This window comes from Pseudochaenichthys georgianus, chromosome 2 (genome assembly GCF_902827115.2).
Source record: "Pseudochaenichthys georgianus chromosome 2, fPseGeo1.2, whole genome shotgun sequence".
Taxonomy (NCBI): Eukaryota; Metazoa; Chordata; class Actinopteri; order Perciformes; family Channichthyidae; genus Pseudochaenichthys; species Pseudochaenichthys georgianus.
Genome location: NC_047504.1, coordinates 10,216,771 through 10,240,476, shown reverse-complemented (window position 1 = coordinate 10,240,476; position 23,706 = coordinate 10,216,771). Strand labels below are relative to the sequence as shown.

Genomic DNA, 23,706 nt, shown 5'->3' with positions numbered 1-23,706 from the left:
ATGAGAACTTTAGGTTGCAAGGTCGTTTTCTTTTTACAGCATGTGTGTGATGACAAAAGTACAAATAAAGCAATTCAACTAGAAAGAAATAATCCGAACAAAAACTCAACTTTAAATTGTGTGGACTAGGAAATGAAGGTGCTGCGTGAGAAGTGACATCTTTCGCAATGAAATGCAAGCCACATAGAAACAGGTTCAGACATAATTGGCGATAATAATCTTTTAAATGATGCCACTTTAAAGTCTGCAGACTGAGCTTGAGCTATTTCTGGAACCTGGATGACAAGTCGGTGTTAAAGGTGCCATCAAAGACACACACTCACTTGAAGCTATAGTCACAGCAGCATGCAAACAAGACGGTGAAAATACTTTGAAAATGAAATATTTTAAATCGTATTGGGGCCTGGCATAAGGGTCAACAATAAAGTCTAGCTGGAGTACAGTATCTTCCCATTGAACAAAATGCAAGAAGAACAAAACCTCCTCCTCGTCATGTAGTCCCTTAGTCCAACTCTTGCATTATGTTAATAACCCTAATGTGATCTACCCTTAAATAAAACCCACTTCAGTTTACTCGAGTGTGCTTTTGCACCGACAACCCAATTCTCTAATCTAATCTAATCCATGCTGCCTATTTGGAAAAAGACCTTGCTGGGGTTACTAGTTCACCCTGAACTCTACTTCGCTTTCACTCTAACATAATAGCTCAACAGTAAAACATCGTTTTGTTTAATTGCATTTCATAAACTCATCTATTTCTAATGTCACTAGTAGAAAGAAAGCTGTCACTGAATTGGATTATTTGAGAATCTCTTGCAAGCCCTTAGCCCTACTGTACACGAGAACAACAGATCATATGTAAAAGAGGCTGTGGCTCAGTGGATAGTATTATGGACTTCGAATCAGGGGTAGCAAGTTCGAGTCCCACTTGTCGCTGTGTCCCTGGGCAAGACACTTCACCCATCATGGGGATTGTCCACAGTACTGAGTGTATGTAAATCGCTTTGGATAAAAGCATCTACTAAATGACATGTAATATGTAAACTGTATTTAGTTCCTGTAATGCCCCCCCCTACATATGTATAACGGTCAGGAGGGACAGCAATGAAACCCACCTGGTAGGATGGCAAACTGTTTCCGGAGTTCAGAGCCGATTTCTGCCGCACACACAGTGCCATCCTGAGTCTGCAGGACGTCATCTGGAGAAAAGGACAGAGAGCAGAAGATATGTTTATCAGATGCTAATGTCCCCACACATACAACTCATCGTTATCACCACTCTGTGAAGTTTGCGGGTAGTAATATTGCTTGCGCATGGCTAACCATTGCAGTTTAAAATCAGGCTGTGGGTAATGTGTTGTGGCTGATGTGCAGAAATAGAGCCAATCACCCAGTGTGACTATTATGTTCCTGACAGCCGACAGCTGACCTTTTTTATCACGGCTAATTCAATCAAGTGTATATAATATAAATGTGTTATCCAACTATGTAGCAATCACTGGCTCGATAACCATTCCCAGCCTTGTTGTTACGCAGAAATACCCGGCTAAGATCCAATTAAAAAACGTTATTGTCATACGAATGCCAAATAGCTACAGTGTAGTTGCTGGATATGAAAATCAGAGACTATATTCATTCCAGGACTAATTTATTTTATTTCTGTAGGGTCTCATCGGATGGAAACGAGCAAAGGGAGGGAGGAAATCCGGAAAGATGGTCATGAATCTCAGAGCCAAATAAGAATTTAAAGAGAGGAGAAAGCGATGTTAACTGGGATTGGATTTGCTCCTCTCTCTGGCCATGATGGATTATAGTAATCTCATTTACCCTCCGAGACATGTGCAGACGTAAAAATATACGGATATAGAACAATAAACCCCCTCCTCTATCCATTTGGATGTCAAACACGAGGACAAGAATTGTGTACAATCGTGTGAATAAAACTGTCATGTTAGCGTGTGTAAAGGAGCCTCACTGTGAAGTCCATGTGTGTGTGTGCGTGTGTGTGTGTGTGTGGGCATATAGACAAAGCCTGGCACTGAGAGTGGTGTGAGGGTATTGTGGCAAGGTTTCCAAGCAGTATGGTCGGACTGGCAGCGAGAGGCATTAATTATCATCAAAGTGCAAACCGAGCAAACTGTTCATATTTATAACAAATAAATAAATAAATGAATTTAAAAAAGAGAGCCGACGACATCTGCAGCGTTTCGCAGGATATGGCTGTAATTGTTGTGAAAAAAACCATTAAGAAAAGACTAATCGACAGACCTATACCTAAATATCTTTTTAAAAACCTGGTCTCATAACTGTGTTTTCATACTGTTATTTCACTTTGGCTTCACTGTGCAGGATGATGTATGTTCAGGCTGCTTTCATAGCATCCCCCAATACACACGTGTTAAAAGGTGCTCTGAGGACACCGTTTTCAGCTCCATCTGATGAAGAAACCTGACGGATTAAGAGCTTAGATCCTCAGTAACGCTCCGTGCAGTGTGTCAGCACAACAATGGCTAGACAGTGACTCACACTGTAACGGTCCCATGTGTCGTCCGTAAAGCAGCGTGTGTGAGAGAGCAGCTGGTTACCATTACACAGCAAATACATGTAGCTGTGGGCAGGCTGGAATCTACTGTATTGCACACACACACACGCACACACACGCACACACCCAGTAAAGCACCGGGAATTACTCCTGATTTTAGGGGACTATATTAAAGGTCCCATGTCACGCTGTTCCGGTTCTGACCCGTCCCCTTGTTGTCATGTAGCTTTTTCTGCATGTGAACGGTCTGCAGTCACAAACCCTCAAAGTGCACCCTGTAGCGAGTACAACTCTAACACAGAGAAGACCCGCCTGTGCTGCCCCAGAACGCCTCGTTGGACATTTCTCTTTTTCCATTGTTTGCTTCTTGGGTTCAGTGACGTATTTGGGTATAGTGACGTTATGTTACGTCCGCGGAGCCGTGACGTTAAGTCCGTGGATTGGTCCACACACACACTCAATCTTTTCTCAGCTGCAGCTCCGCCGATTTCTCCGCCTGAGATGGCGGGACGCGGCGAGGCTGTGAACACACACACAAACTCCCAGCCAGGCTGCGTGTGTGTGTGTGTGTGTGCTCGGGCTGGTTTCGGGCTGGGTTTCGCTGTGTCTCGCAGGCGGCCACTGGGCTCACAGGGAGGGGGGGGGGGGGGGGCAGGAGCTCCAACAAGCCGTTTATGATCAGTCGAAATGGCCGTGGGACCTTTAAGACGATAAACAGGGACAGCGTCTTACAGGAACACCCTGGACAAAACATAACAGATAGAAAACACACATCTCCATCATCTCTTAAAGGAGAGGGCAGCAGGAAGAAAAGAGGAAGATGGGGACAATAAGGAAGTGAGGAAGGAAATAAGGACATGAGTCAGGGATTTAGAGAAGGAACTAAATCATCAGGCAAAAAGAGGACAGTTTTTAAGCAGGATACAGTTTAGACAGGTATTTAACAGGGCAGGTACACTTCTTCGACTAACAGACCACAAGTCTTCAAACAGAGTCCACCAGCTTCTAATTAACCCCAAACTCCGCCATTAGCAAAAACCACAAAGGAGGAAGACGAGGAAGGGAGGATGTGCTTTGAAAAATGTGAATACCTCTATAAAAACCCAATAGACACCGTTTAAAAGAGATTGAGAAGTGTGTGAGCAAGTGTTGTCATATGTCAGCGGTGTGTGTTGCAGTGTGTCGTCGGGCCAGCTGTCAGTGTGTCGGGCGGAAAGCTCGGGTTAAACGTCTGGAAAACAGCCAGCGCTCTGACTCGACTGTATGTTTTGAGTCCAGCGAAAAGACACAACCAACACAATAGTATAATATACAATAAATGATTAAGATATATCTGGTTTTACTCACCTTTTACAAAGCAGCCCTAAAAACCTATCTTTTTAATTAACCGTCTGACCCAGCAGGTCCCATCACCATGGCTACCGTTAATTGCAGGTGGGAACACACAGCTGAATGAGATTAGCTAATTAGAGCCTTCACCACCTTTACAGCTCGCTATACTCCTCAGGGTCCCTACAGGTTAAGCAAGTTAAGACTTATTAACATATTTGTCTTTTTTTTAACATCATTTATTATTATTGGTCAATTTAACCCAACTTTTTGGCGGTTATTTTGTTAAAAACATGGGGAAATCCCTTTGAATGTATAGAAGTTATCTTGTTTTTGCTATCCCCTAATGCAAGAGACATTCTCAGCATTTGTTATACTTATTATAAGATTGATTAAACACATTTAGTCCGTAATTAAGGCCATTTCTACGATAAATAAAACTTTTTAATATTACACGAAAAAGTTGTCCCGTCTCAGCCCGTCTCTTGCCTTTATTATATATTTCCAATCAATCCAATCTAGGGTTTTTAAATTAAATGTATATATATATAAACGATTGAAAAAGCAGGTTTGATCTCAAGCTGAACCGACCCTTCATGTGCTTGTGGGTGAATGGTGCTCGCATTATCAGACATTCAGGCGTCGGGCTGCTTTTCACTGAAACTCCCAAAAGTCCCTGCTTTGTCCCCATCGGATGAATGAAATTAAAGTATAGCGGCCGGGCTGCAAGTGAACCCCTTTACCCAACACACACACACACACACACACACACACACACACACACACACACACACACACACACACACACACACACACACACACACACACACACACACACACACACACACACACACACACACACACACACACACACACACACACACACACACACACACACACACACACACACACACACACACACACACACACACACACACACACACACACACACACACACACACACACACACAGGAAGTGGGGCAATGCAGCCAAACACAAATAGTGATTATGGGGGGCCTAGAAAGAATGTCCCCCCGCCTCCTTATACCCTTCCCCCAAACACCCCCTCACTATTTCATTCATCCTTTTTTCAGGGGCTTAACTGAGGGGCAAACGGACACATAACCCCACTATCTGTCCATTAAAGCTCCATATTCAAATACTACATTATTAGAGTCGCTATATCTGCATTTCTGTTCAGCGGTTTTGAAGTACAGTAATATAACAGATTGCTATGGCTTGTATTTTTAGGATATATAGGAGAAAACTCAACAACAAGTAAAGAATTAAACCAGTTCTTGAGTATCTCCGGCCTCTGTGAGGTGGAATGAGGCAGTCGGAAAAAAAGAGGTGCTCTCGGCTGAATTCGATGGAACAGAGGACAGGGTTTCTTTACACATGCCTACATATTTAATGTGTTGGCCTGCTGCTAGTTGATACTGTGGGTGTGTGTGCTCTGGGTCAACAGCAGTACCACACTTTACTCTCAAACTTTACCGTCTTGTCTTTCCTTATTCCCGATGTTTCAGGAATTGCTATCAACGTTGATTTGTTGAAGAATGAACGGGCAACTATTTTATCGATTCAAATTAAGGATAAACTACAGATCTGAAACCATGAGGTCAGTGTTGGTGTAGATAAATAATGTTAGGTATTGGCAGTCAAACAGCACAGAAATCCAGAAAATAGCCCAATATAGCATCCCATCTCTACACAGTTAAAAATAAATGAAGGAAGGCACACTGTGTGCATGCGTTGGGATTTGATTACCGCCAACACTCCTTTACAATGTTATTTGTAGAAACTCAATTTGTGAATCACACTGTGTAAAGGTCACTCGTCAGAGGTGAAAAAGAGGCAGCAGCCCAATTAAGCCTCATGAAGGTACAGTCCATTACACACACACAAAGCGTGGTCTATCAGCGTCCGGCTCGCCACACCTCCGCCTTTCCCTTTGTTCTGCAGTCATGTTCCTACAGGTCCTCATCGCTAAACACACACTGCCAGTTCAAAGATGGCAGCCAGCTGTTTCTCCGCTGGTTAACGGCTGCTGTGCTGGTCAAAGTTCAAAGCCACAGGAAGCTGGAGGGCTGTCTGACACACACACACACACACACACACACACACACACACACACACACACACACACACACACACACACACACACACACACACACACACACACACACACACACACACACACACACACACACACACACACACACACACACACACACACACACACACACACACACACACACACACACACACACACACACACACACACACACACACACACACACACACACACACACACACACACACACACACACACACACACACACACACACACACTGCAGGTGCTGAGGGAAATGACTCAAAATGACCTGCATCCTTATATTCCAGGCGATAACACGAGCATCATATCGGAGTCAATTGTGCATCAAGACGCTAATAAGACAGACGTCCAGCACTTTGTGACACAGCAAGCTCCATCTGCTGCTCCGGTATGCACCACATGTAAAGGACTGACTTGGTATGTAGACTTGAAGGCACTGGGTTACGCGTGTGTGTGTGTGTGTGTGTGTGTGTGTGTGTGTGTGTGTGTGTGTGTGTGTGTGTGTGTGTGTGTGTGTGTGTGTGTGTGTGTGTGTGTGTGTGTGTGTGTGTGTGTGTGTGAGAGTGCCAGCAGAGAGATGGTCAGCTGCATTGTGTGTATTTGCATATGGAGAAGCCAGGATTTGCCAGCCGCTCTGCAGCTGTGTGTGTGTGTGTGTGTGTGTGTGTGTGTGTGTGTGTGTGTGTGTGTGTGTGTGTGTGTGTGTGTGTGTGTGTGTGTGTGTGTGTGTGTGTGTGTGTGTGTGTGTACGCTTGTGTGAGGGAATCTGAGCTTTATTATCTGGCATTATCGGCAGGGTTAACCAAGTCCCCATCTGTCGCTGCTGTGGGGTATCTGACACACACACACACACACACACACACACACCATGCCAAACAACAACTGGGTCAAAAAGCGGCAGCCAGACGAACAATAAAATATTACTGACGCTCACGTGAGTTCAATCCTGACTGTGGGGTTGTTCAGCTGTCACAGGCAACCAGGGGAAACCCACTGAGGATATTCCAGATTCATTTCTATTTTATTTCCACTTAACCTTTCAAGCCCTAGGACAAAAAACACCAGAAAAGAACATAATAAATCAGGAATAACTTGAGGCTTATATTCATGTGTGAGGTCTTCTTTAAAAGATAAGAAGATAAGCAATATGACTAAACATCTATAACCAGTTCAGAGTAAATAGACATGCAATAAAGGGAACTAATATCTTTAAACATCTCTTACACAAAGGCAATATCAGGATTATGTCCAACATGGATTATGACGCATCTGAATGCGTCGTCCTTCTTTTGACTGTGACTGTAGTTTTGACGAAGAATACAAGAAGATACAGCCTTTATGATCACGTTTAAAGTTTTGCTTCATCCTACATGTGTGTCTCGGTGAGGCCAAGAAGACGGTTATAAATCCCGAACAATGGCTTCAGTCCTGACACGGTCACTGGCAGCGAGCCCCGATTTGACTGAATAGATGGTGGCATCATCATCTCAGCAAAACAACACACTACTGTCCCCTGTCTGCAGTCTGCGCTGCCGTCATAACACACACACACACACACAAACGCGCAACCGCCAAGTTCCCATCTAACGCTCAAGCAAACAATTAGTTGCGATGTTATGAATTAGGCTTTTTCAGTTGAAAAATGTATAACTTGCGGTAGGAAACATCTACAAAGCTCACTATCAAACATGTTCCATATATATTTTCCACTGGTTGTCAACATGTCAAACTCTTGCTTAATGTCATCTTAAACATGTGCACCCAGCCTTTCTGCACAGAGAAGTTACATAGCAGCCAAAATGTCTCAATGTGTGCCAAAGTGCACCTCCACCTGCTTCAATCTCTACACCAGATGTAGTGCCAAGGGAATGTCTGAATCACGGTGTTGAAGCCTCTGTGGTACAACTCACTACACTGCAAAGCATGTCCTGGTAATCCTGTGGCCTCCAGGTCCTCCTCCCTACTCCCTACCATTAGAGTGAAAAAACAGCAGCCTTTTTTAGCTGCCTCGGGCCATACCAGTCATTACACTGCTCAGAACAAAGTCGACATGAAAACTGAGGGAGACCGAGAGGGGGAAGAAAAAGGAAAATGACTTACGCACAGAGAAGAAGAGCCAGGAAGAATCCAGGAGGTCTACTTTTTTACACCATGACATCATGTACTGGAAGACTTATCTTCTATAAAAGTCTTAAATAGGTCACCAAGTGTGCTGGATTCACTTTAGGATGTTTTGGCAAAGGTAGGATTGGCACTCTGATCTTAGCTTGCAGAAACGTGATCCTAATCGGTGCATATTAAACGGTATCTGTGCTGAAGTTGAGTAGGTCATAATGAAAAGGGCAACAGAAAGTGATCCCTCTTCAAAGCAGACATGCAGGGCAATATGAAAAGAAGATACACTGCCTTAAGGGTATGATGTACAGCTTTGAAGAAAGCAATTTCACTTCACCTCAACGCAGGTATAAGGTATGTGTGCTAGGGTTGCCAGAAACTGACCATGATCAAAATCGATTATTCGGCAGCCCTGGCGAATAATAATTGATTAATCGACCTGCCGCTTTGTTCATCTTTAGTTGCACGTGTGAGGGAGAGGCGGGGTCGGTGTGTAGCGTGCTGCAGCAGCAGTCTGCTCTGCATGCAGGCTTCCTCCAAGTTTACAGTAAAACAAACTGGTGGTGTAACCAATGGCCATTTATAAATATTTATAATATTACTATTATTAGCATTAGTCTATATTTTGGTTGAAACTAAACCAGAATTTTTTTTTAAAAAAAGACATAAATAATAATAAAAAAATATATAAATAAAATCGATTTTTAAAAATAATATTCGATTATGGAGACTGTAACGAATATACGAATAATCACTGGCATCCCTAATGTGTGCATCTTTTTCTTTTTACACTTTTCACAACAATAATAACAGAACAACATGTGAACCTAAACAACAACAAACAATACACACAATATACACATTCAAAGTAGCAGTGATAAAACCGCTTCTTAAAAAGCACAACCTCGATCCAGAGGTTTTAGCCAACTATAGACCTATTTCTAATCTTCCGTTCCTCTCAAATATTCTTGAGAAAGCGGTCGCAAAACAGTTGTGTGATTACTTAAAAAACAATGATTTATTTGAAGATTTTCAGTCTGGCTTTAGAACACATCATAGCACAGAGACAGCTCTGGTTAAAGTCACAAATGACATTCTAAGAGCCTCAGACAAGGGACTTTTCTCTATTCTTGTTTTGCTCGATCTCAGTGCTGCATTTGATACTATCGACCATGATATCCTATTGCAAAGACTAGAGCACTTAGTTGGCATACAGGGAACTGCTTTAGGCTGGTTTAGGTCCTATCTATCTGAACGCTCTCAGTTTGTACGTGTTAACGATGAATCTTCCACGCAAACCAAAGTTAGCCATGGAGTGCCACAGGGCTCAGTGCTCGGACCTATTTTGTTCACATTATATATGCTTCCGTTAGGCAATATTATAAGGAATCATTCTGTAAACTTTCATTGTTATGCGGATGATACTCAACTATATTTATCAATCAAGCCTGATGAAATTAATCATCTAAATAAAATTCAAGACTGCCTTAAGGACTTAAAAACGTGGATGACCTTAAACTTTTTGATGTTAAACACGACCAAAACTGAAGTTATTGTACTTGGCCCGAAGAATCTACGAAACAAATTATCTAAAGACATACTAACTATGGATGGCATTAATTTGGCCTCCAGTGAGACTGTAAGGAATCTTGGTGTTATATTTGATCAGGATTTATCCTTTAACGCCCACATAAAATCAATTTCAAGGACCGCCTACTTCCATCTACGTAACATTGCAAAAATCAGGCATATCTTGCCTCAAAACGATGCAGAGAAACTAGTCCATGCATTTGTTACTTCTAGGCTGGATTATTGTAACTCTTTATTATCAGGGAGTACCAAGAAGTCAATCAAGTCGCTTCAGCTGATTCAAAATGCTGCGGCTCGTGTACTAACCAGAGTTAGGAAAAGGGACCACATTACTCCTGTTCTGGCTGCCTTACACTGGCTCCCTATAGAACACAGGATAGAATTTAAAATTCTTCTTCTCGCCTACAAAGCCCTTAATGGGCAGGCGCCATCTTACCTTAAAGAACTCATTGTACCCTACTGTCCTACTAGGGCATTGCGTTCCAAGAATGCAGGGTTGTTGGTTGTTCCTAGAATCTTTAAAAGTACAATGGGAGCCAGAGCCTTTTCTTATCAAGCTCCACATTTGTGGAATCAGCTTCCAGTTTGTGTTCGGGCGGCAGACACCCTATCCGTTTTTAAGAGTGCGCTTAAGACCTTCCTTTTTGATAAAGCTTATAGTTAGGGCTGATTAGATTCAGCCCCTAGTTTTGCTGATATAGGCTTAGTTTGTCGGGGGACATCTTACTTCTTCCTTCTCTCTGTCTATACCCGTGTACACTCATGTTCCGATTAACCCAGCTTCCCCAAATGTCTTTCTTTTTGGTGTCTATATACGCTGGGATCCGGAGTCATGGATGATCCTGCGGTCCTGTGTCCTGGATCGCGAGCGCTGGATCTTGAGTCGTGGCTGTGGTCCTGGATCATAGGTCCTGGATGGATATCCTCGTGGATTCATCTTCCTATTATACACACATGCATTTCCAAACATTTGGACTACCTATGTTGCAAATGTATTATCTTTTCAATTTACACACGGCATCTATTGCACGTCTGTCCGTCCTGGGAGAGGGATCCCTCCTCTGTTGCTCTCCCTGAGGTTTCTCCCATTTTTCCCTTTAAAACTGGGTTTTCTTTGGAAGTTTTTCCTTGTACGATGTGAGGGTCTAAGGACAGAGGGTGTCGTATTGTCATACTGATATTCTGTACACACTGTGAAGACCACTGAGACAAATGTAACATTTGTGATATTGGGCTATATAAATAAACATTGATTGATTGACACAAATCAGTTATAAAATAAAACACAATAAATACTAGTTGTCTTCACATTCACACATACTGTCCAGGCTTGACTCAGTCATTCACTTCCTCATTGGTGTCAACTATGTAAATATTCCACTTTTCCCATTTCCTCTTGAATGCATTCTCAAAACATGTCAACTTCTCCATGACAAAAAGATCTTGAACAATCTCCAGCCACTGCTCCCGAGTCGGAGCGTTCACATGAAGCCATTTCCTGGTTATAGCTTTCTTACTCGCTGCAAGTAAAACCTTCGTCAGGTATAGATCGCCTCCCATCACAACATCCTCAATGTTCCCAAGACACATCACCGGGCAGGTATTTGGGATTCCATACCCCATAATCACTTTGACAACGGCATTAACCTTCTCCCAATATGACCTTATCTTTGTCCACTTCCAGAACATGTGCGAGTGGTCCGCCTCCATGTTCCCACACAGCACTGTTGCTGTGTGAGTCAGGCTCTTCCAGCAGAATTCCCTCCACACTAATGCGTCTCGAACATTCGAAACCATTCTTCCTCTGACATTTTAATTTGTAACTCCGCTTCCCATTTAGCTTTTATGTAGATAGTCGATTCCCCCGTTGCCCCCCAAAGCCTGGTAGAAAGCAGAGACGATCCGAGACCCCTTCTGCTGATCCGCCATCACCATGTGTGCATCCTTTTGATCGAGGAATAGGTACGTAATGCACGATGCATTCATTTTGATTATTGGGGCGAATGTATAGTATAAGTTCGATTCACTAGACATGTCTTATAAATAATAAAATGCTTATGGGAAGTTTTGACTAACAGTTATGATACATTAGCCTCTGCTGCATAAATGTTTCCCCTACGTCTCTAACAAATCTCCTACATTTAGAAAGCGGGACACTTGAAGGAAACGAATATCAGCTCGCATCCTTTGGAGAAGTCACTGGGATGATAGTGCTCTGTATTAGCCGGATAGATATGTTGCTGCTTCTAAAACAATCAATATGTTTGATTTGTTGTGTCTTGTTGCCATCCTCCCATCCCCCCTCGGGGATCATTAAAGATGCATCCCGTCTACTTAATCCAATTGTCTTCTGCTTTGAGTTTATTGATTATGTTCTCTTGTTTTGTCTTGTTGTTGGTTACTGGAACAGACTCCTGAGGGCACATGACATTGAATGAAAGGTGCATTCAGTTTTCTTTAAAGAAGGATAAGTGTATCCCTTTACTTCTGAGAAACACACACACACACTGGTAGATCCACATCCCAGATTGCATTATGGGAGCTTAACTGACCCTCGTCAACTTCTAATCTTGATTTAGCAAGAAAGCAGAGAAGATCGGACAGGTTGCTCTGGTACCGACTGTGTGTGTTTGTTTGTTTAAGCAGAATGCACAGAGGACCTAAGTCCATCTGCCACGAGAGCAACCACTCTCGCTGCACAGCCACACACACAACAAAACACACACGCCCGAACAATCCTGCAGAGGGCCAAAGAAAGCACGACAAGATTTGATCACAAACTCCACGGTTCAGAGGTTTGCCGTTATTGCGCATCGGATCAAACAAAAACTGAATAAATGCCACACAGCGCACACACACACAGCTCAGAGTGGACATGGGGGGGGGGGGGGGGATGTTGACATTCAAACTCTCAGAAGGGTTTTGTCCCCACTGACGGGAGGGAACACCGATGTGATTAACATGCTGTCAGCGTGTCTGCCGTGTACTGTACTGAGACGTTCGCACACAGCCAGCCTGAGGGTCGCTTTACATGGGGTTATGTAAGCGTCTGATGGACAGTAATGGCTTCGGCAGGAGGAACATCTTTGGGCAACGAGATGAAATCAATGTGGAGAACAAAGTCAGGTCGTGTTCATTCATTAAGCTCTTTCATACAACCATGTATACACGGGGTTAACATCCCATTTGGTCCATACAGCGGAGAGAGACAACTTTAGGTTGTTTGGGCTCCAAGTATTTTTGGATAGAAGTCTCTTCCAAAATTACCCGTACTTAAACTCGCACCAATCCTTCAACCTAAAATGTCATTTTTAACAGAAAAGGGACTTGCATGTTGTCTTAAAAAGCAAGGCAGGTCTCCGCTATGTGACTGCGTAACACTAACACACAACACGCACAGGTAAGCACCAGCAGGATTCTCACAGTCTTATCTCTGCATATAAAAGATATTCACACACAAGAAAACAAGTTGCCTTACTCACACCAACTAATAACAGATTCCTCAGACACGCAGTCTCTCACACACACACACACACACACACACACACACACACACACACACACACACACACACACACACACACACACACACACACACACACACACACACACACACACACACACACACACACACACACACACACACACACACACACACACACACACACACACACACACACACACACACACACACACACACACACACACACACACACACACACACACACACACTACCTGTCATCATCTTCAGTTGCAGCCACAGCCGGGTGATATCGTGGCAGAGTTGAGAAACTCGGTTTACAGCCATTGTTTAGCCGGTGCATGTATGCCCCCTGACACACACACACACACACACTGTTAAAACACATTCACACACGGAGCACATCGCAGCGGTCCATTCCTCCACAGCCGAGGACTTCAGCCGCTTACTGAGCTGTCAGTGATAAGCGCAGCCCACACACACACACACACACACACACCTCCCCCCTCCCCATCTGTACCAGCCAGTGAGGAGGAGTTCCACACGGTCCGCCCCCAGTTTCACATGTCACACTGAAAGACTTCAGCGCTGTGCAGTGGCAATAACTGCTCATACATAAAGATGATTACAGTTCATTAAAATAATAACTATGTTTGATCATTTCCTGCCAGGTTCCGTGACATTAAGTCCAGAAATTAGACGTTAAATGTATTTGTTCCCCATTAGGCAGCATGTAAGGGTCCAAATGATATCTTTGGCTGATACTGATCTGTGTGTTTACATTTTTCTTGCTGATGTTTTTGTCGTTCTTACTTCATTTGCATTTTTGTGGCATCTTATAAGTGCACTAAAACAAGCAAATAGATACGAATAAAGTATACGTCTTTTTCAACAACAGTTATGTACATTAGTGGAAGGGAACATTCATATTTCAAATGTCAGATATCCCTGAGTACAACAACATTTAAACGCTCCCAGAAAAAAAATCTAATTAGCCTAATGTAAAGAAAAGATTAAGTGTGTGTGTGTGTGTGTGTGTGTGTGTGTGTGTGTGTGTGTGTGTGTGTGTGTGTGTGTGTGTGTGTGTTGTTCACAATTCAAATGAGACTCATGTCGGTGCCAGAGGGGAGGGTGGCCTCTTTCTCTCTGCTTTTCTCACACCCTCTCACGGGCACAAAACACACACACACACACCCTCTCACGGGCACAACACACACACACACACACACACACACACACACACACACACACACACACACACACACACACACACACACACACACACACACACACACACACACACACACACACACACACACACACACACACACACACACACACACACACACACACACACACACACACACACACACACACACACACACACACACACACACACACACACACACACACACAATGCCAGTGAAGACAGCAGGGGGACCCAGTGTGCCACACACAGACGCAGTGAGAATTTGGACTGACTGAAATGGGAATAAACCCGTCGGGCCTTAATTAATTAAATGCTGAGGAAAACAAACACTATCTTTCTGCATCGCCCATTCTCCATCTCCACCCTAACCTTTGTCGGTTTCACGTCAATTATCATCTCTCAATTAAATGTTGTCATCACTGTGTTATTCACAAATATTGACATCTGTGGTTCCTGCTTTCACCGTGAACCGTAGAACTGGGATTAGACGGGAAGAGAGAGAAACAATGCATATGTGAGATTAAGAGTCAGATTAAAGAGGCACCTCTCGTCTCGGATTTAAAAAGATCTGAAAGTCCGTTAGAGTGTTGGGACTGACTGTGTGTGTGTGTGTGTGTGTGTGTGTGTGTGTGTGTGTGTGTGTGTGTGTGTGTGTGTATGTGTGTGTGTGTGTGTGTGTGTGGTGGAACTGTAAATCGTCCAAACGTGCAGACACAGGAAATGAACCATTATAAACCCTCGGCCATTTCCTGTCACATAGCCAGCGTGCTCTCTCTATCATCTCAATCTGACAGTAGGTACACACACACACACACACACACACACACACACACACACACACACACACACACACACACACACACACACACACACACACACACACACACACACACACACACACACACACACACACACACACACACACACACACACACACACACACACACACACACACACACACACACACACACACACACACACACACACACACACACACACACACACACACACACACACACACACACACACACACACACACACACACACTTTAGAGCTCAACAAAGCTGTGAGTTGTTTTAAGACACACATTTTGTTTAAAACTTTAATATGACCTAATCTTAAGCAGGTCAAATTCAAATTGATTTACGCCATTGTTAGGACAAGAGGGACATTAGGTGTGTGTGAGTGCATCAGTTACACTTGCGACTATAACATCAACCTCAAGTTTAACATATTTGTTGAGATCAGTGTGTGTTGACATGGGATGCCGAGCAGACTTCAGTGTGTGTACGGGATGTACAGGAGACCTGCGTGCGTGCGCGTGTGGAGGATGTGTTGCAGACTGCAGCTAGAATAACTCCCAGCTGAATTATTTATTTGAGACTTTCCCCCCCCCCCCACGTCTGCGTTGGCTAAAATAAAACACTATCGACTCCTTCCTCCGCAGGATCAAACACGATTGGCCGGCTGGAGCGTAAACAGGAAGTGGCCAATTGAGAAGTGACTCAGAGTCCGAAACAAGCAGCAGAGGAAACGAAGGAAGACAACTGAAGGTGTGAACACGTGGACAGTTTGACAACTCAATAGTCCGCAATTTACTGGCTAATGAAACTAAAGAAAAACTGGTCCATGGGATAAAGCAGGATGTTGGGGAGAACCATACGAGCAGGACAACAAGCAGAAAACTATGAAACCTGTTGACCACTAATCCCACATGTTCAAGTAAAACCCATAATATAAATTCAATACTCAGACGTGCAATAACTCGGCTCGTTAATGTGTGTCTGTGGCGCTTGCTGTGCTCACATCCCTGCAATAAATCCCTGATCAGGATGAAGACAATAAACCTGAAGAAGAGGAGGGGGCAGGGGCACTAACATCAGGAACGACTGATCATGACCGGAGATTTCATATTTAAAAAGGTCAGCAGGTGTCTGATGAGGAATTTTATTTTTTTATTTAACCAGATGAAAGCATTGAGATCAAATGTTCAATGCTGACCTGACCAACGTTACACATGACACAGACATGTAAAATACAGAGAACGCAACTAAATGATGAATGATTTCATGCGAAAGACGATTAAAACCATGAAAACGAAAGCAAAACCACGCGAATACTGAGGAAAGAGGACGTTTTGACACATGGGGGGAAGACCATCAGGATGGGTCATGCTGCGGGAAAACACCAGAGGAAGTAAGAGCAGCTGACCGTTAAAAAAACCATGAGATGGTCGAGATTTAAAAAGTGTATTCTGTGGGATAAAGGGACTCACAGAGAAATCTAGAAACCATTAAGTACCATAACACAAGCTGGAAGTAGAGTTGATGAAGCAACATCAAGTGCGAGATTGAAGCGCCTGTTCCAGTGACAAAGCATATCTACAATAGCTCTTTCTAAAAATAGTGCACACGTCTTCTCTAAATACAGACCACGGGAAACAGACCAGAATAGTTCAGAACCGTCGCTGACAGGCCGTAAGATGTGAAAATCATCGAGCTAACACTGCACACTCCTCATGCACGATAACACACAGGCCGTAGCGTAATTATGCCACCCTTTATTGAACCGCCTTGAGTAAATAAGGATGTAGCAATAAACTCTTACAATCTTTTTTTTCCCACGTTTACTTTGAGCTCCTGCGACGAGGAAGAGGAGACATATATCAGAAGGAACCGTTGTTTTTGCGCTATTTTTGGATTTGATTATCTTCTCTTGTAAATATGCAGATGTGGAAATAGGAGATAGGATATAAAAGTGTGTGAAAAGGCCTTGAAGACGAAATGCTGCTAGCCACACTCAGTTATATGTACTGTAGTCACCCTGCAGACTGTGGAAGGCCAGTGAACGCCACTAGTCATTTTTACTTCCAATAAAACAAGAATGACTTCTTTGTCGGGAAAGCTTTCTCTTCATTAGAAAAAGAAACTCATGACAGCAGGGACTGTTGCTTTTCTACATGTGTTAAGGGTTGCTATGGTTACTTGCAGCAAGAGGTCACTGAAGACTTTTTCATAAGAGTTACGGGTCACAGAAGGTCAAGGGCCAACACTGGAAACGGCATCCAAGACCTGTGATCATCACGTGGCTAAAAAGACCCAGCTAAGAGAAGAAAGCCGTTTCAGTTCATGCTCAGAACTTCCTTCCCCATGAACGAGAGACTCTCCATGCACGGACACACCTCACACACGACAGTTCCAACAACCACGTCTGTGTATACACTCACTATGCAGCTGCTGGCAGCACTGGGTGCATCTGAAGTAGCTCTCCATCTCCTCCAGCGAGATGCGGACAAACCTCTCCGCTCCATATTCCCGTCTTCCCGTCAGCTCCTTCATCCCGTCTGTTCCCTCTTCCTCCCTCACAGCAGGTAGAGAGAAGAGTACCACATCCTGCTCTCATTTCTTCTTCCAAACCCTCCCTGTCTCTTTCGCACACACACACACCTTTCAAAGAGAGTGATCACACCACTCCTCTCCCATGTGCCCCTCCCTGCTTCTGTGGCAAACTGGGCATGACACTATCATATGTACTGGTGTAGAGATGAAATCACCTGTCCATGTCTCGACCACACACATGCACACACAAAGTAATCCTCTCAATCAGTCTTTAAAATACTCTCTCCTTAAACAGTGGTGTCAGCTTGGGCTTAAGAGGTTTTAGAAGATCCTTTCCAAATACTACGATTTAAAAAAATTAAACTGACGTGGAAACACTTCATAGTCCAGCCGGGACCTGCGGTATTTTGAAAGCATTACATCACCAGCTCATTGACCCTCTATAAGAGTGGACGTAGTCGCCGTGTCATGGCTCATTCCTTTGCGCAGTACAGTTTTGAAGCCTCACATGTGGCAATGTGGCTGTATCTTTTTTAATTGGGAACCATAAGTGACACAAAATGGCGAAACCAACTCCACCCAAACAACAAACATGACGTTTTTTCGGCTGCCAGTATCATCGGTGGCGGTGCGATGCACATGAAGTCAGATGGGATTACAGTGTTTGAACAGTAAAGCTCCAACACAAAATCATCCTCCCACGTAATGTCTACAAACCAAGATAACTCCTCGGACCTGGTGAAAGTTCATGTGGACAAATATTGATTAGGCTGTACCACAGAAAACCCCACTAAACTTGACCTAAGCTACGACTATGATACGACCTTTGCAAAGTGCAACCAGTGGAAATGTGCCGGCTGCTCACCTCGTCTGCTGGTCTGCGTGGATTTATGTTTCCGCTTCCTTTCCGCAGGTTGACAGACACAGCAGAGAGTTTCAGACATGATGAACTCAAACACCAGTCTGTCTTTCTAGTCAGTTTCTTAGTCCGTCCCTTAACCACGCGAACACACATTTCTGCTGCTGGAGTGAGACATAATGTAGTAGCTACTCACAAAGGCTATTAGCAGGTAATCAGTGACAGAGGTCACAGTGCAACACTCCAGCCAAGACAACTCTTAAAGTGACAGCTAAGCTTCAACAGAAGGAAACTTGTTGGGACGTTCAGAATATTGACAATTTCAATATAATCCTAGCAGACCAGAAACCAGGCAGGAACTAGGTATATATTGGGGTTTTTTAATAGACAGAAAGTACTGGTATTCATTTGGTATGCTCAATATTTTCCTACTATAGTCAAGAGCAACTTATTTTGGCATGATCCATTGAGAAAATGAACTGCAAACAACAATGAGACAAAATGTACATGGAAAAGCCACCATAACAACCGCAAACAGACCGTAGCATCAGCGAGGAAACTAATAAGTGCAGTTCTTCCATGATGTTTGAAGGATGAGAGGGAAACACGGCAGGGGGAATCTCCCCGTGCTGATAGGAAATCCTGTCACATTGATTTGACAAACAGAACGCTCTTTTGAAATCCACAGAATAAAACCTGAATCGTCGCAACCACCCCACCCCACACTGACCTGTAGACCTGCAGCTCCTGCTGTGTGCGAGTCGGGTCAACAGACCGAGAGACACGGACACGTTGTGAAGCAGTCCGCTCATCAGCTCCTGGCTCACTTGAATTAACTCAAAAAGAGACATCGTCATATCTCTAAAGGTTGCATGCCATGAGCTTATTCCACACGCTGCCTCTCCTCCTCCTCCGCCTCGGTGTAGCCGCTGTGGTGCCCTTCTGAATGTGTGATTGTTTATCTCGCTTCATGTTCAGCACTGTGCTTATCACAGGAAGAGAGGGTGGAGGGATGACATAAACCCCCCTACAGCTAATTATACTAGCTTGGCCAATATGCTTAAATCCCAAAGTTCCCTCCTTTAAGGAAGTGTTCCCTATCTCATAGTCTTCCAAACAACAGACTCCCTCTATGCTAATGAGTAAACTAGTGATTGGTCAACACAAGGCCTCTATCACTATGAATGATTGTATTACAAACAGTTGCATTTAAATCAAATGATAGATTACGTCTCAGTCTATTGCCAGTTTGACAAAAAGCTCCTGATTAGACTAAGATAGTTTATAAGATTGTATCCACCTTATTTATATCAGCATGATTTAATGCAATCCAATTCCACAGCAAGCGGCAGCCTCCAAAACGATTAGGCGTTTCAACCGAAAACACCTTCTTACTTCTCCTTTAACTCGATAAGACATTATGCCGAGGGTTGTCAATGGCAACGAAATATTGACGATAACCTCATAGTCCCGTTTACGCCTCGTGTAATATGCAGCACCTCGGACAATAGGAGCTTCTGACGGCGGCATCATAAGGTTTCAGATGTGTGTAGGCATCACTGGCAATGGGGAGAAACGGGTGCCATCCGAATATCACGTTATATTTATTCCACCTAATTTATCAGAAAACATTCCCGATTTGAACTTCAAACGGCGGCGAGCGAAGGTGGTCATGCACTGCTCATTATGTGGCATTCATTCGGTTGATTAGTCAATCAGGACGAAGAGGCAGAGTCGCAGAGATCAAAACCTCTGCCCTCCTTCAAAACTAATCCCTCCCAGCTAACTCAATCATTCTGGCTATTCTCAAACTGCACTGATGTTCTGATTGTATTCGAGTTAATGCTGGTTTTATCATCTAATACTATTAGAATCAATCCATACAGCTATTTCTGTCTTTCCAACAAATGGAAAATCCTGACAATATCAAACACTGATCAATCTATCCAACTTAAAGGTGGGGTAGGTACATTTGAGAAACCGGCTCGAGATCGCTAGAATTTGAAAATACACAACCGGAGAAAATCTGACACTTCCTCACAGAGCCCCTCCTCCAACACACAGGAACGCGCACATGACCAATGAGGCCACGAGATAAGTGTGTGCCCCGATGGAAGGCTGACAGGCAGGTAGGCCATCCAATCCGGGCCGGCTAAACGGATTGGTTTTACTTTTTACAGTATTACGGCTTCTACAGATTAAAAAATGTTATGTATTTTTTGTCAAAGCACTTCAGATATTCATTGCTATCGGGATGTTAAGAGCATTCCATGGAATATAACAAAAAGTGTATCTCGAGCCGGTTTCTGAAATGTACCTACCCCACCTTTAATATTATCTGCCTTTTTTTATTTCCCGATACAGGATGAAGTATTAATTTGAACAGATGAAGAATGGATTTGTTGTTGTCTTACATTTACATAGAAGTTGACATCTATGGTTATCTGTTTTTGTTTGTGTTTTTGATGCCAGTTACAATTTATTTTGTATAAAAAAAGTGCACAAAACCCAACTTGAAACCTAACTTAGATGAAGATTTATAACCATTTCAAGACTGATTCAGGGATAAGAAATGTTAATTAAAATGAATGCTGCATGACGCTCGCTAAATTAAGTTTTCCCAAACATTCATTGATTCACTTTGTCACATTTAGCTGTTAAAAGTAAGCACATTTTAGCCCCTCAGGGTAATAGACTATGATATGCTCACCACTGATTGTCGACAGCACCTCCAGCGTCTGCTCCAAGTCGTCTGGGACCGACATCCCCTCTCCCATGAATGAATCTAGCAAGTAGTGGAGCAAGGCTTCCAGTGATGAAAAGCGATACCGTTAGCATTTTGTTTTAACAGATCATATCTACAGTACTCTCTCACACACATCTGATGACTTGTACAACATAGCAACTTTATATAATTCCACTTTCAATTACCAGCTCTGCTGACAGTGGTTCCTTTCACTTCTTTGACAATAGCGCAGCGCACCCTGGGTCATATGGACAGAGATCTTGTGACGTGGTGATATGCCAAGCTAAATAAAGAATTAGACTAGTTCCACATGCAACACAATGTGACACTTCTACGGCCAAGTAACACAGAAGTGCCCTAGGGGGATGTCACCCAGAGCACATGGAAATAGAGTCATTAGATTAGACTGGGAGTTTCTCCGTGTCCAGCACTCAACTCACTTTCAATTTCACAACTACACATATTTGTCTCCAGCACAAACTTTGAAACTTCATACGGTAGGTTTCAAAGCACAAAACACATGCAATTCCAAAATACAGTATTTGTATTATGAATGCAGATACAATGGTTGACACATGTACCTGAATGCAAGTGGTTTGGCATTGAAAATGATGCATCCTTTCTTTGTATACATTGAGCATGAATAGCATTCAAGTTTGATATTTGACCCGCAAACACTGTTGTTCATAACGAACAGGCTCATTAAAACCTGGATGTTCTGGGTTTCGTTTAAAGATAACATAATTAATGTATGACCTTATCCCAGCTTACACAATTACTTTTATGAACGCTAGAAACACACTAGTACTTAAGTCGCAATGTTGTTCAACCTCATTCCGAATAAAATTATATTTAGCTGGTCGAGTAGCAACTATGCATCTGTGTGTTTAGTACTCACATTTCTTTATTGTTGAATTATAATTGGTCAACTGCTTACACGCCGAATTGTCAGCATGACTGTGTCGATTAAAAATATCCAACAAGAGGTGAGTAGCTTGCTTTTGTCATTATGAAAACACTTAATGTTCAGGATTTATAATGGAGTCTTGCATCGAGTCTTTAGTAATGTGTGTGTACATTAATTAGCATAGTTACCGAGCTAAGCTGGTTTTACATGATACGATAAACTTTTAGTGCTTCATTAACTGATAGTGAGGGTTTTGTTGGTCATGTTTTATTGGGAATGTATTATGTTGCAGATAATTAGCTATTAGCATGTTGCTAATATTAACGGTGTACCCTTACCTGTTATCCTTAGCCAAACAGACCCGCCCATTCAATTATCTGCACCGAGTTCTTCTGGGGCATAATGTCTCTGGCACACAAACTAAAGGGACACAGCGAAACCTTGTGGTGGAACACAGGAAGTGCAGACCATTTATTCAGAATTGTTCACAAATTCTTTATTAGAGATATTTTAACTTTCTAATGTATTTGTATGGATCCTATAAGATGTAGAAACATGAATTAAATTACTGATTGTGGATCAGCCCTCAATACAAGTTTCTGCATGATGGTCCATAGAGTATGTGCAAATATATGAGTTGATAACCATCAGAACATTGTAAAAAGTAATATTTGTGATTACAGTAAATATCAGGTCTTGATCCGTGATGAAAAGTAAATATACCCAGAGTGTGTACTTAAGTGTATTTTTTGATGTATTTCTAATGTATGGAACCACTCCCCTTCATCAAAGAGGCACATATTGTACATTTTACAAATATTGTACATTTCATTTCTATTTAACAAATAGATTATAATGTAAAGTAAAGTAAAACATGAATGTAGATTAAAAGGAACTTGTTTGTACAGAAAATATACAAGTATTGCTCCAAGCTGTTTTTTTCTCCAGGTTTTTCTTATGTTTCTTTAATTTCCTTCCTTGTGCCCTCCAGTTCCCCCCCCACACCCCGTCCTGTGAAATTCCCAGTGGGGCAGTGACGGGCTCTGTGGTGCAGCTGCGCTGTAGGGACCAGCAGAGCACCCCGCCTGCCACATACTCCTGGTTCAAGAACAGCGTGTAAGCAGTTGACTAATTATAATTCAACAATAAAGAAATGTGAGTACTAAACTGCATACAGATGCATAGTTGATACTCGACCAGCTAAATATAACTGTTTTTATTCGGAATGAGGTTGAATAACATTGCGACTTAAGTACTAGTGTGTTTCTAGCGTTCATAAAAGTCATTGTGTAAACTGGGGTAAGGTCATACATTAATTATTTTATCTTTAAACGACTTCCAATGAAACCCAGAACATCCAGTTTTTAATGAGCCTGTTCGTTATGAACAACAGTGTTTGGGGGTCAGATATCAAACTTGAATGCTATTCATGCTCAATGTATACAAAGAAAGGATGCATCATTTTCAATG

At 42.9% G+C, this 23,706-nt stretch overlaps 1 protein-coding gene across 3 annotated transcripts in view; it reads right to left on the bottom strand.

Moving 5' to 3' along the window:
• The window catches only part of mcf2la (mcf.2 cell line derived transforming sequence-like a), a 43,126-nt gene extending 20,477 nt beyond the window's left edge, over nucleotides 1-22,649 (bottom strand). For 2 of the 3 annotated variants that reach the window (XM_034101273.1, XM_071205523.1), the window contains exons 1-3: nucleotides 22,575-22,649; nucleotides 21,294-21,389; nucleotides 1,116-1,199 (exon numbers count right to left, since the gene is read on the bottom strand). In XM_034101273.1, the coding sequence (XP_033957164.1) occupies nucleotides 1,116-1,199; nucleotides 21,294-21,389; nucleotides 22,575-22,605 (211 nt within the window). In that variant the 5' untranslated portion in view covers nucleotides 22,606-22,649. Of the gene's footprint in view, nucleotides 1-1,115; nucleotides 1,200-21,293; nucleotides 21,390-21,514; nucleotides 21,590-22,574 lie in introns of those variants that run through there. The other variant, XM_034101265.1, reaches the window with a different exon arrangement.
• Nucleotides 22,650-23,706: the final 1,057 nt, after the last annotated feature.